This window comes from Pavona decussata, unplaced genomic scaffold (assembly GCF_977016875.1).
Source record: "Pavona decussata unplaced genomic scaffold, jaPavDecu1.1 SCAFFOLD_134, whole genome shotgun sequence".
Classification (NCBI taxonomy): domain Eukaryota; kingdom Metazoa; phylum Cnidaria; class Anthozoa; order Scleractinia; family Agariciidae; genus Pavona; species Pavona decussata.
In genome coordinates, this window is record NW_028145547.1 from 4,129,240 (window position 1) to 4,143,038 (window position 13,799).

The 13,799-nt window shown below is 36.1% G+C and overlaps 1 protein-coding gene across 1 annotated transcript in view; it reads right to left on the reverse strand.

The window, feature by feature from the left end:
* The window catches only part of LOC146467834 (ubiquitin carboxyl-terminal hydrolase 47-like), a 33,204-nt gene that overhangs the window by 9,128 nt on the left and 10,277 nt on the right, over nt 1–13,799 (reverse strand). The window contains exons 12-24 of the mRNA XM_085125448.1: nt 10,245–10,302; nt 9,496–9,720; nt 9,129–9,208; nt 8,619–8,670; nt 7,493–7,569; nt 6,609–6,777; nt 6,007–6,111; nt 5,374–5,472; nt 4,764–4,872; nt 3,399–3,514; nt 2,685–2,804; nt 2,135–2,267; nt 449–511 (exon numbers count right to left, since the gene is read on the reverse strand). Of these exons, the coding sequence (XP_084981574.1) occupies nt 449–511; nt 2,135–2,267; nt 2,685–2,804; nt 3,399–3,514; nt 4,764–4,872; nt 5,374–5,472; nt 6,007–6,111; nt 6,609–6,777; nt 7,493–7,569; nt 8,619–8,670; nt 9,129–9,208; nt 9,496–9,720; nt 10,245–10,302 (1,406 nt within the window). The remainder of the gene's footprint in view (nt 1–448; nt 512–2,134; nt 2,268–2,684; nt 2,805–3,398; nt 3,515–4,763; nt 4,873–5,373; nt 5,473–6,006; nt 6,112–6,608; nt 6,778–7,492; nt 7,570–8,618; nt 8,671–9,128; nt 9,209–9,495; nt 9,721–10,244; nt 10,303–13,799) is intronic.

Here is a 13,799-nt window from a genome sequence, read left to right on the forward strand (position 1 = left end):
TATACATGCATGAATACTGATTATACAACAAACATCAGCACAGCAAAGTACTAATAAAACAAAATGCTTCCAATAATATTTAAAGTATAATTAACAAACTCAGAGAATATTGCAAGTAATAAACCCAGACTAAAGTTACAAACCAATACTTGTCTTAATATTTCCTGATCTACAATCTTGGACAAAACTGATAAGCCCTCCCTCTTCCCCCTTATCAGTGTTGTTTCACTGCTGAAAAAAGGCTCATTATTGTCCGACCCTCAAAGCAACATTGAGTGTGTTCAGAATATATTCAATTCAAGCAAGATGGACATCTACACACACAATTCGCTTTTTGTGCAGGTTTGTCCAAGATTGAAGTTTAAGTCTATTTCTGATCAAGAAGAGTGGTTTGCACAAAATTTTGTGCTGTGTAGTAAATGCCACCTCTGTTAACCAAGGGTCTTACCTCTTTGATTTTCACTCTTGCCAGAATCTTCATCAGCCTCACATATACATCTACTTGTATTCTCTAAGAGTTCAAAGCAAACATTCCAGGCCTCAGAGAGTTTTTTATTCCAGGACCCATAAACACATTAAGCATTTTTAAGTTGTTGGATCATCATCTTCCCATCTGGCTGCTCCTCAATGTCTTTCAAGAAAACTTTATTACATGAGTTTACAAATTTCCAGGATTTTCCAGGATCTCCTACAATTTTCAAGGACTTTCTAGTCCTGGAAAATACTGTTTAGACTAAAATTTAGTACTGTCCAAACTTTCCGCTACTCAACAACAACAACAACAACAACAACAACAACAACAACAATTTTATTTTACAGATACAGATTATATAAAGGGCTTGTCCCGCAAATAGCCAGAAAGCTAGTCGAGGCAGGACAAGACAAAAAAAATTACAGTAAATTTCAAACATGCTAGAAAACAGAAAACTTAACTTTACATAATAACGCAGATTTAGAAAAGACTATATATCAAAATTAAAGTAAATTATGTAATTTTTTATTACAGTCGAACCTCCCTTTGCGACCACCTCTCGTAAGCGATCACCTCTCATTAGCGACCACTTTTCCAAAATACCAAAAGTTTTCAAGTCAAATCACTATAGATAGAACCTCTCGTAAGCGACCACCTCTCGTAAGCGACCACTTTTAGAGATGATTCTTTAAAATTTTCAATTGTTTTTAACCTCCCGTAGGCGACCACTTGACACACAATCTGCTGTGTCTCTCACGGTCGGAAATTGAATTATGTGCCGCTGTAACATATTGGCAACACCATTACAGCGGACGCTGTAAATCTCACAGCCGGAGCTACCTGAAGTGTTTCCCGAAATAGCATAGTATTGAAACAATTGATAAAATATACATGCACTATACTTCACACTGAATAAACTTTAATCAGATTGAATCCCTTGTAGGAAAAAACTCTCCTATCTTTTATCTTTCTTATCTTTTTACTTATGTTCCGCTCCCTGAAAAATTTAGACAGCGCCACCTGGAGTAATAAAAGAGTTAAGCTTCTTTCACAATAACTGTTCCAATCGCTGTGCATTTAAGAGCAATTTGTGAGATACAAACAATAATCACCATAGACCCTAAGATATTTTGCCTAGAATAATTTTGGACCAGTCTATATACTTGTAGCTAAAGAAAGTTATTACTATGGGTTTCGATAAGCACTGGCAGAAGGGTTAGGACGGTTTTATAGGTCTCCGCAATTACCATATGTAAATTACCCAAAACTTAGACCCCCTATGGTCTGTCCTCTGGTAAGCGACCACCTTCCATAAGCGACCACATATCCTTGACATTATGGGTGGTCGCTTACGGGAGGTTCAACTGTATCATTAATATTACAATAGAAAAGAGATGAAAAGGGAAAAGGAGAAACAGATTATACTGGCAAAGAGAATATCATGGATGATCAGTTTTTCATTTGGTCAATTATCGTTTCCACTTCAATATAGGAGTCTACAGTTTCAAGTGTATCAAATAACCTTCCTTTTAGGGATTCTTTAAAAGATTTTTTTGTACTACTTGTATGAACCCTGTAGAATGTACTTCAAATTACGAGAGGAACACTGTGGGAAAAGATTCCAAATCATCTGTGAGTGATAATATAAGCACCACAACTAACCTGATGGTTTTCTGGCGGGGTCGGGTAACACTACACACAGCTGAATGGTGTGCTGATACACATCCAAAACTTTAAACAACTTTGAGTCTTTAAACAGAAGATCTTCTTCCATGTCTGAAGCTTCCACAAAAACCTGTGATATTAAAAAATAAATAAATATATAAAAAACAAGAATTAGAAAAATATCTTTGCGTGCTCTTTTGTTGCTTTACTTCTGAACCTCTTTCTTCCCTAAATTATGTTTGAAAATAACGCTTTTTTTACATAATTTCCCGTGAAATTTGCCAAGAACCAGAAAAGAAAAAAATATTTATCTGATACAAACCTAGACAAGATTGCCCTGGCTAGCAAACTTAATTATCGTGGTTGTACATGTAGTTTGTCTGAATGACTTTAAATTAACTTCTGTCAGTATTCCTGGAATACTTCACAACCCCTCTTGAAATCTAGTTTTCCACAATAACCACTTTTACACAGAACTAAATAAATATACAACAGCTGCAGCTATAAAACTGGATGATAATTTGTGGAATTATCTGATGGACAGTACCTTGTTAGATTTGAAGAATCCCAGTTCTTTTAACACTTTGTTGGGGCTGTCCAGCAGCTTTAGATCAGAGTATGCTCCTTCAAACACAACTCTCATGGTTTCTAAGGGAAGGTCAAATTTCTGGAGAAAGAAAAAGGAAACAGTGAATTAACAGACAAAACTAAACCTCCTGTCATTTCATATATAACTAATTGCAACCTATCAATCAAATGGACTGGTAACAGCTGCCAGTAGCACCTTTACATGCTGACATCCAATCTCACCCAAAATAACAATTATAATTATAATCATTGTTAACCACCATGACACTGTGATATGTGTAGTATATATTAAATACATTACCATTACCATTACCATAGTCATGCTGTTTCCCCACCTCTCACCCTGTGAAATGTGAAATGACCAACTGAATATTGTTCCGATGATCCTGATTTGGTTGGTAGCTGTGAGTCCCTTTTTTTTTTCTTTTTTTTTTTTCAAAATAATGAGACTAGTTATTAAGTGATTAATTCACCCTGAACCATGATTTAGCATTCAGTCATTCCAATAGTATCTTGTGTGAACCGACGTACATAAAATAAATCTTTAGACAATGGTCAAGAATTATATTTATTTTTGCTTCACTTAGATTGGTTATTCTGACCACTCAACAACCACTGTGTTCCCACTACAGAGTAAAATAGAAAGTAACATTTGTATAACATTGATTAATACCTCATGAATAAGAATGTGAAGATCCTTCACAGTTGAATTGAGCAGTGGCCGCACATTTACAGGTGGAGCAACTGTCTCATTTTCAAGGTTTACAATGTGAACTTTGACTGTTGTTCCTGCAAAAAACATCGATTCATCATTGTCATCATCATTGTCGTCGTCGTTGCCAACATCATTGACATAGTTGACGTCGTAAACATCATCATCATCAACACCATCATGATGATCATCATTTATAATAAATAATTTAATATAATAAATAATTGTTAGTAATAGCAATTAAAGTGCTACTATGACGAAATTCGCGTCTTTCAAATCTAAGCCACTTTAAAACATAAACAAGTAGTCTGTACGAGAAGAAGAATGCTGTTTACTATTTTCAAATATCTCTTTTTCTTCCAGAGATATTCAAGTTTTTAAAATATGCAAATTAGCCATAATATCAACCAAATTTTAATCAAATATTATGAAAAAAGATATCTCAGCCAATTTATATCAGAAATGCTTGATTCTTTGAAGTGACATTGTTCTAGGTGCGCTCCACAAAATGAGCTTATCAGTTTTGTTATCATGGCAACATACTGGGTTCCAGTCCTCCCTGATACTTTTTTTGCTGGCTACCATTGGCGCTCTGTTTTGATATTTGCCAATGGTGCCTCATCTGCATGATCCAGTTAGCGTACAAATATGTTAGGTCAAGTTCGTGGCCTTGTTATATGTTTTTCAAGCTGAAAATCACTAAAATATTGAAATCGGGTTGGAGGGGACTGGAAAAGAGTGAGTTGCCATGGAAACCAAATTTTTTATAGCTGTAGGTGTATTGCCTTTAGGACTATTAGCCTGCCAGGTTTCAATGGTCTCTGCTGTAAATTGACTGAGATAGCTCTATTTATTTACTTGATGTTATATTGAGTTGATAGTATCACGTCATCAGTCCTCCCATTTACATATTTTACACATTTTTCAAAGTTAAATATCTCCGGGACCAATGCAGATAATTATTTACAAACGGTAAACAGCATTTTTAATCTTTCCTAGAATTCTATGTGATAGACCTTAAAATTCAAGAGGTAAAAATTTGATCACAGTAGCACTTTAAGTTTAGCCATTATTCAAAGTATAAAAAAAACCCATTGATATATACAGGATAAATTATTGCCACTGATAGTTAAATCCTATTTGACACCTACACCGTACACAATTAAAGGATTATAAATTATTACAACTTTTGCTCCACACTGAAAATTAGAAATCTAATTTACGGTAACCTATTAATAAAGTAAGTTTAGTATTAGTCAAAATCTTCTTTTAATTATTTATAACAAAGAAGCCAGAAAGTTGATCCACAAGTCACAATTTACTTACCTCCAGGCTTGTAAGGAAAAAATCTTTCATTTGGCATTCTTGTCTCAAAGAGAAGGTCAAACATGTACGACTGTTTAACTCCACATAGCACTTTTCCCATCGGATCATTCTGAAATGTACAAATAATGCACAGATCTTATTGGGAAGGGCACAAAAAGGCTACCATTTAGTCTTACAATATAGCCAGTGGTACACTGTAACAGGTTTCACCGAGCCCTAACTTGCATTTAGTTAAACTGTTGCAAAATCAAAATGGGTCACTACTAACATGTATTAATTATTAATACATGTCAGTAGTGACCCATTTTGATTTTGCAACAGATTTAACTAAATGCAAGTTTGGGCTCGGTGAAACCTGTTACAGTGTACCACTGGCTATATTGTAAGACTAAATGGTAGCCTTTTTGTGCCCTTCCCAATAAGATCTGTGCATTACAAAATGGGAGATTACAAATCAACTTGTTGTGTATAAGCTGAACTTGGGCTTGGTTGGTAAATATTCATGAATTTTTAGTTAGTAACATGGAATGCCAAAGTTCTGTGTCATAAATATATAATTACATGTAATTACTGATTTGCCTCAGCCATAAAATTCAGGCTTCTGACTCACCTCTTCTCCATCAAATGACCTCTCAATGTAGTCATAATACTCGTCATACTTCACAATTCTGCACTGCTCTACAGGTAGGACCTTGTCCAAGTGGAAGAGCTAATCAGAGAGTAATGACAGTGTTTTTATTACAAATTAATATTAATAAGAACTAACGGGTTCAAATCAAAGATTGAACCAAAACTTTACAGTATTTGATCAAAAATATGTGTAAGTCTTTGGCTAAGAATGGGCAGGATGAAAATGACCTGCAGCTTGAAAAACTACCATCAGAGATCTGCTGGCTTTTTACTTTGAACAATCTTTATTTAATTTTTTCTTAAGTTCCTTCCTTCAACAAGTGTTAAGGAAAAATTGCTTAAGACTGGTTATGGTTTGTTCTTTCTTTGAGAAAATCTTAAAAATTTTAAATAACCTTCTTTTACTCTCTCTTACTGGAACTTTTTAATAAGCAAATGTGATAATTAAACTTTTTACAAGAAACTTTTGAACTGTCTAAATGCCTGTGGACAACAAAAAGCCGCTTTAGTTAGTTTTTAAATTGACTGGTCTTCCCAGGCAAATCTTTATATATAGCAACAAGCCCAATTGGATGCTAAGATAATGAAACAAACTCAACACTTTTCTCCTCACCTGACGAGCAGTGGCCACAGCCTCTTTTAGTGTGGTATCCTTGTGAACCTCCAATTTGCGTTCCATTGTTCTGTTGCTGACGGGGTGTTCACAAAAGATCTTTATCTGAAGCAAATCACATTAACATTTTATTTAAGAAATAATTATTAATTAATAATATTAATGATGGAAATGAAAGTTATAAGTTAGAGTACTGTGCATATACATGTAGAAGCACATAATTTATTGGTAGATCTTACTTGGCATAAAAGAATATGTGGCTCAGATTAATAAGAAGGGTGGTATTAGAGATAGGGGGCATTGAATTATGCCTTAAAAAATGTGATAATAATTATGACCCTAGCTATGGGCCATAATTCCTTCATACAAAATAGGGAAACTTGCACCACATTCCAAGATCTGTCACTCTAAATATGATAATACACCTGAAAAGAATTTTAATTTCTGACTCATGGCAACGAATAAAATATTATTGTTACACATGTACACTGAACAAATCTGTGGCTGAGAGATGAGAACTAGACTGTGAGCAGTCTCTTTCTTCCCCTAGGTTCTGTAGTGTGCGATGGATCTAATTTGATAGATAGTAATGGGAATTGTACCTTGCACATGCATCTATCCATTTCCTTTCTTCTTCTTTCCATTTCTTCCTCATTTTTCAATTTGCAGATTAATTCTGCTATGTGCTCTGGCACATCACACAGATCTAGGAATTTGGCATTTCTTTCTGAGGCAACTTGCCGGTACATCAACATGTATGCATTGGTGGAGCTGCAACAAAAATCAATGTTAGGCTAAGAAAACTCACCAGCCACAGTTCTTTTGTCTACAGTCAACTCTCTCGTAAGCGACCACCCTTGGTGCATGACAAAGTGGTCGCTTACGGGAGGTGGTCGCTTACGGGAAAGATCAACAAACTAAGCCTAATACTGGATTGATTAATTAATTACATAAAAATATTACCTTAGCAGCTAAAATTAGGCAAATAGAAACTTATTTATTTGATTTTTTCACATTTAGTCATTCTTCTTATGAAACTTTGCATAACATGGTTCATGGTTCATTTTGGAACAGATCACTGTAACAATTCCCTTTTACCTACAGATCTAATTATAGCCATCTTCTCTGTCTGTAAACTGTCATTATCTGTCAGCAGTACGGGGAAGCGTCATCGAAATTGAACTTTTGTCACTTCTGAGTAATGATTTACAAGTGATCATACGTGATTATGTTGGGTGGTCGCTTACCGGAAACAGAAAACAAAAGAATATGTGTAATTTCTGGCCTAAAAAGTGGTCGCGGTCTCTTAAGAAATTTGAGTGGTGGTCACTTACAAGAGACCTCTTGAAACAGTATTTAACTGAGAAACAAAACGGTTGTTTACAAGGTGGTCGCTTACGAGAAGTGGTCGCCATGAGAGAGTTGACTGTATTAGTAACAATTTAGCAAGAAAAAGTAATTATAAGTTGGGTTTTATTCAACTTGCCTTGTATATACTGATGAATAATAATGTCTTGAAGATTCCATTCCACCATACGTACGTTCAATATCATCATCATAAACCTGGTCAAGTCAAACAATTAATTGTATTACACGGCTGAACTGTACCTCCATGAAAAAAAGCACTCTGATTGGTCCAGATAAAGTCTGGACTTTGCTAGACAGACAACTATCAATCATGGACTACTCACTTCAGTCACTACTAACATTGTTGTTTTTTATAATGTTCAAAACAAGATTGTTTCATTCAAATTCAAATCATTTCATTGGTGTTTTCAAAAAAAAATTTTATATTATAATTATCAATAAGGCTTAAGGTTTAAGGTTTTTATTATTATGCACTATTTCAATGGTTTACAACAAAAACAAATAATTATATATAAGAAAAGTAACATAAAGACAGCATTAAATTACATTATAACCTTTATTTACCCTCTTACGTGTAAGTGCTTATAGCACAAGTGCCGGGGGAAGGGGGGCGGGGGGGCGAGCATTAAATTCACTTAGAAATAATTTGAATAATTGAACATAAAACATGGATAAAAATTCCAACTGGTAGGAGGCAGACCAGCTGACCATTTACAAGTGTGACTGAGGAGTTGTCTTGACCTTGGGATACCAAGAAAAAAAACTCCCCGACCAGTTTGCGGAGAGAGCAGGATTTGAACCTGAGGCCTCCAAATTTCAAGTCCAATGCCCCAACAACTTGGCCAGGCTGCCACCACATATATGGCAAAGTGTTTACTACGAAAAAGGAATACTCCAAGTTTGTCTGGAGTGAGTAGTGTGTTTTGGCAGTTAATAGCTGTAGAGACGTGTTGCTGTCTACAAATATGTAAAAAACTATTTGATAATAGAATCTTCAATCCGTACAAATTTGTGAAAAGAGTGGCTTGCTTGCTCTGGTTAATTTTTTGCAAATATACAATCCATAAACTTTAAAAACAAAAATTACGTTGAATGAACAATACGTTTTTAACATGGACCTCATACTAGTTCAGTAACATATATGTTCCATCTTTCTTGTGATTTAATGTCACCTGGTTATTAAAAGACAAAGCTATATATTGGACATCATTAAAAATTTTTAAGTTCCATCTGATGGTGCTTACCCTTGATACACTCTGGTCATTGAAGCAGTACCACTGATCATTTGAAAAGGACCTGGAATATTGATGTACACAATAAAAGGACTGTAAGTTCAAACAACATTATATTTATTTATTTAGTAAGTGTAACTTGACAAGAAGCAACCAATCTCAAGAGAAACTTGGAAGGATGGAGGTGGGGTTGGTTCAAATGCTTGTAAGAGCCTGCACGGTCTGTCATATTCAGTAACATACATGCATGTGATTACTGTGAAGTCTCATGTTGACTGCTTGCATGTTGTGGGGTTTGGAAGATATCAAACAATGCCTTAAATGGTGGGCATCCACTTGCTACTAGGAAACTCTTTTTGCTAAAATCTTCAATCAATAAAACTGTGTCATACTAATTCTTTGGACAATTGACAACTGCCTCTAGATACACTCACTCTAATCAAATGATTATTTCCAATCTATTATCCTTCATTATATTGTGCAAGTTTTTAAAATAACAATAATTTTATTGAATGTCCTCACTTGATGTAAGCGTAATAGTGTCCCCCAGATGCACTGCCAGAGTGGATCATTATTGAGAACAACTCGTACCAATATGGACCCTGATGAACAAAAAATGTAAATTGATATCATTCAATTTTTTGCAGTAATTAGCTCAAACCAAGGCTTTAGCCAGAAGGGCATCCAGTTGTCCTTTGGATGCCCAATTTTTGGAAAACTTTATTTAAAATTCACTTGATGCTTCAAAATGTTTTCAAGAAATGTGCCCCTTGGACACCCAACTTTCATTTTCTAGCTAAAAGCCTAGCTCAAACTGGTAAGAAACTTCAGTTAGTATACAAAAAAACCATATTACTTTGAATTTGTCACCTACAGACACTACACTAACCTCCATGCTTTGAGCCAGGCCATTACTCAGCAAGTCTTCAGTTTGTTCCACCTTGTTCCTTCCAGAAGTCAGGCTGCCTTCTGTATCAATTCCTCCATTTGCATTGTCAATGTCTTCCTCTTCAGTTGACATGCCATTATCAGAGCAGCCTTCGCTAACTCCACTGTCTGTCTCTGTGCTGCTTGGGGAATCCCCCTTCAAACTGGTATCTTCGTCAGTACCATTCTTTGAGGAAATCCAGAAGAAAAAGTCATCAGCAGGTGAAACTTTACAAAATAACATAACTTACAGTCTTTAATTTTGACACGTTTTGACAGTACCCACTGCCATCACCAGAATACCGGTATACAGTATACTACACAAAATTAATTATTAAGCAACTCGTTGAAACCTATCATTAGAATTGATAACGGGAAAATAATAAATAAATATAATTTAATTTAATAACTGCATCTAATGGAACTACATGTCAATAAAATTATTAAATCTGAATGCACAACAATAAGTGTACTATAAACTTAAGAGAGTTGAGAGTTCATGTTTAGAAGATAATTATTAAATAATATACTTTTCAGACAGGTCTTCTAAATTTACAATAGTGTCTTCTTTTTGAAATTTTAAACAGGAATGGCTTCCACTTTAGGATCTCATGCACAGACTGGAGTTACATATTAACAACTATGCATCCATTCGGGGCATGATCAAATTAAATATTAAGTAATAAGTCAATAATGAGACCAAAAAATTACCTCTTCATGTTCTTCACTGATGAAGTCCTTCAAGTTAAGATATTTTGGAAATGCCATCCTGTTGATAGAAGCAATGATGACAAAGGACTTGTTATGACTCTATTGTAACAGATTTAGTATACAGCTGCCAGTGCGATTATTATAAACTTGACAAGTCATGTTATCTACCAGTCAGCACAGAGGTGCAAAGAGGACGTGCTGTGGTTTAGTTATCAGTAATACAGTACATGTAAGTATTGCGTTGGAAATAGTTCAGAAGGTACATTACCAAGCTCAAGCTTGTGTAGCAGAAATAGGAGCTAGGCAAGGGCTCACCCCCCCCCCCCTCCCTAAAACTTCAACACATTTCACTGACAGGCACAAGAAGTTTTGCCAACAAAAGAGCTCTTCGATCATTGATCATCAATGATATCATTGAGCAATCAATGGGTAATAAAAGAGTAATCAGCTGATGACTTGATGACTTGGTTTGTTTAGAGCAAAAGTTTATAGATACCATAGTATAGGATAGTTCATAAATTTTCATTCCATACTGATGGATTTAAGTTAATATCTAATATCAATCCATCCATCCATCCATCCATCCACCCACCCATCCATTATTCATTGGTAATTACTGATTCAGTAAAAATTAAAGACAAAAAAATCTGCAGCCCACTGATTACTTATTAATGTCATTGATAAGTCATCAATTACTCATTGATTCTTGGCAATAATCGAGTACTATACCAAACACAAAGAAGAATCTTTCATCCAATTACCAAAGACCAAGAAGTGAGTGAAAAAATGAAACACTCTGTTGAGTGTTTGATATGTACAGTATAGCTTTTCAAACCAGTAATAGCTCTTGGAATAATTGAAAGGAAACATTCACCAAATTTTATGATAATTTAGATCCAACCAAACCTTTCTAAGGGTAATGATTTCCTTCCTTTTTAGTCCAGTCATTTTGTGGCTGGACCTGCCACTAATTGCAACAGAAGGTTTCTCTTCGCCAATCATTAAGGAATGGTATCTAGATAAACATACTAAAAGTCCCAAAGGATCCAAGCACGGGAACATGTCAAAATTTTAATGACTAATAACTCCCGATTTGGTGCAACATGGAAACGAGGCTAAAAAACAGAAGTTGGTTTTATTCTGCTTATTTATCTCCAGAAATGCACTCAATTCATCCAAATTTCATCAATTTTACTTCAGATACTTCTGTGAACTTTCACCTTGTAAATAACTTTACTTAATACGTGTGTAAGCTCAATTAAGCTCAAAGCCATACAGTATTTCAAATTTTCACTCAGAAAGGTCTGTACTAAAGAAATCCTATAACATTTCATTATCGTCCAACAGTACCCAGCTACTAGGTACAACTCGTTTTCAATGATACTGATAAACAAGATATGTGTGACAAAAATAAAATAGGCTTTCGCAATACTATCTAGGAAAATTTCACACGTACGTATGCACGTTTCAATTTCTAACTCGTCGGAAATCTGTCACTCAAGGAAGTTCAATTATACAGCCGTTCATAAGGCATACGCGTGTCACTAGAAGAAGCATTTCTTGACATGTCAACTAGTACGTTCTGCTCTTTTACTTTTTTTTTTTTAGGATTCTGTTATTATTTCTCAATCAGTAGACAGAAGGTCAGCGAGAAACACGCGTCGCGGGTGTTTTTGAGCAAAATTTCAATGACAACATCAACGTCAACATCCTGGTCATACTGGATGTTTATGAGAGCAAGGAAAAACTCTCGTTCACTATACATAGTTGCCCGTAAGTAAGCCTACAATCGGCGTAGAGTACTAAAAGATTGGCATTCTGAAGAGGTTACTAGCGTGCAGAGGAATCGTAACAACTTGTGAGTGTTGGGATAGAAATCATGTTCGCATTTAGCCAGAGCTTTAACCGCGTTGTGTAGTGAAGATTGCAGCTATTTTCGGCGCAACGGAGGAGTTCAAAGTCGGTGACCAGAGGCGACAAAACTGAAGTGCATCTTTGAGCTGATCGAGACAGTAGTCCTTCTAGGTAGCTAAGTGATCTAGCAAGGGAATTGCAAGGGCCCTCTTGAAATACTCTTCGGGCGTTGTTGCCTCCACGTCCCACGCACGTTACTGCGATGCTCCTGTCGGCCTTGGAATAGAGGGTTCGATGCCGACTTTTCTTGCAAGAGTAGCAGCTGTCTCAAGCCATTGTTAAAACTGGGTGCCAATCTGCTCTCAGGATAGCTTGAGGTCGCCTTTGAGGTCATCAACTTTGCGGTATGCCTCATACACATCAATGTCGTGTTTCTGTAGCCTAATGCTCAGGGTTTTACGAACAATAAGTACTTCATAGCAGTAACTTGAGTGATGAGAAAGGAAAACCTCAATACGGCATTTAAAAGCGAACTCGCTTTATTTCGACTCTCACCATTCCAGTTCCATGGAGTATTGCTGTACTGGTTTTGGAACAGTCGTCCATGGGAGATGTCCTCAAGTGTCTTGACGATAGAAGGTAACGTGCCAAAAAATACCTCGTATGCTTCCTGCCTTTCGACCCATCGTGTAGACTTAAAAGCGTTGTTTTCTTTGTATCGGCAGCCTCCTTTTCTATAACTGCGTGCAAAAGCTGGTTTCGTTTAGGGGGGTTCCGGAACCCCTGGAACCCTCCCATGGGTACGCACCTGATTTGACGGGTTTTCGTAAAATTCGTCCAATTTTTCTTTTCTTAAGACCAGGATGTTCTGAGGCAAATAGCATTGGGATTTGCTTTTTAGTCCTGAAGTTCACGCTGCACGCCTGATGATAAATGGCATCGGCCGCTGGCAAATCATGAACATGTACTACTTCTGCCCACTCATTTTTCCTTTCGGAACAGAATTGTTACACAGTATCTTTAGTTTCGAGGGTTGTCACCCTGAACACACCCCCTTGTCTTCTCTTTTCAGGTTCCTCGAAATCAACTTTCGTTTCACAGAATAAACAGTCAGTTTTAAAGTTGAATGACTTTTCAGTCTTGCGATCAAAAGAGCGGCGGCTACTTGATAATTATTATTGTGAGATGGTACTCTCCTGTTTCTTAGCTCTGGTGATGTAAGTTGGGTGGCAGTATGTGCGGCGGTATGTTTGGTGTACCTTTTGACCGTAGCAGGTTGAATGATGTCATAGCGCTCTGTGCTTGCCCGGTTAATACCCTCCCTTCCCTTCTCACGAAGAGTTACGACGTCTTTTACGTTATCAAGTGATTTTTGGCAAATTGCGCAAGTGATTTCGTCATCCATTTTAGGATTCTTGATGGTCTAAAAAATGATTAGGATGCAACTTGGAATGTACCAAGCATACTTAATAGACCTTGTCGCGGTTTTCGATGCAATTTTTGTTCAATGAAATATGCTAGAAAATATTATGTTTTTCGAAAAATTTTTGTGTAAAAAAACAAAAAACAAACCAAAAAAAAAAAAAAAACAATCAGAAATTTATTTTTTGGGGCAGACAATTTAGCTAGCACAGGTTTAACGACATGATTATGCAAGAAGTCGTACTGCTTCTTTCTAATTTTTCTATTTATATTTGTCTG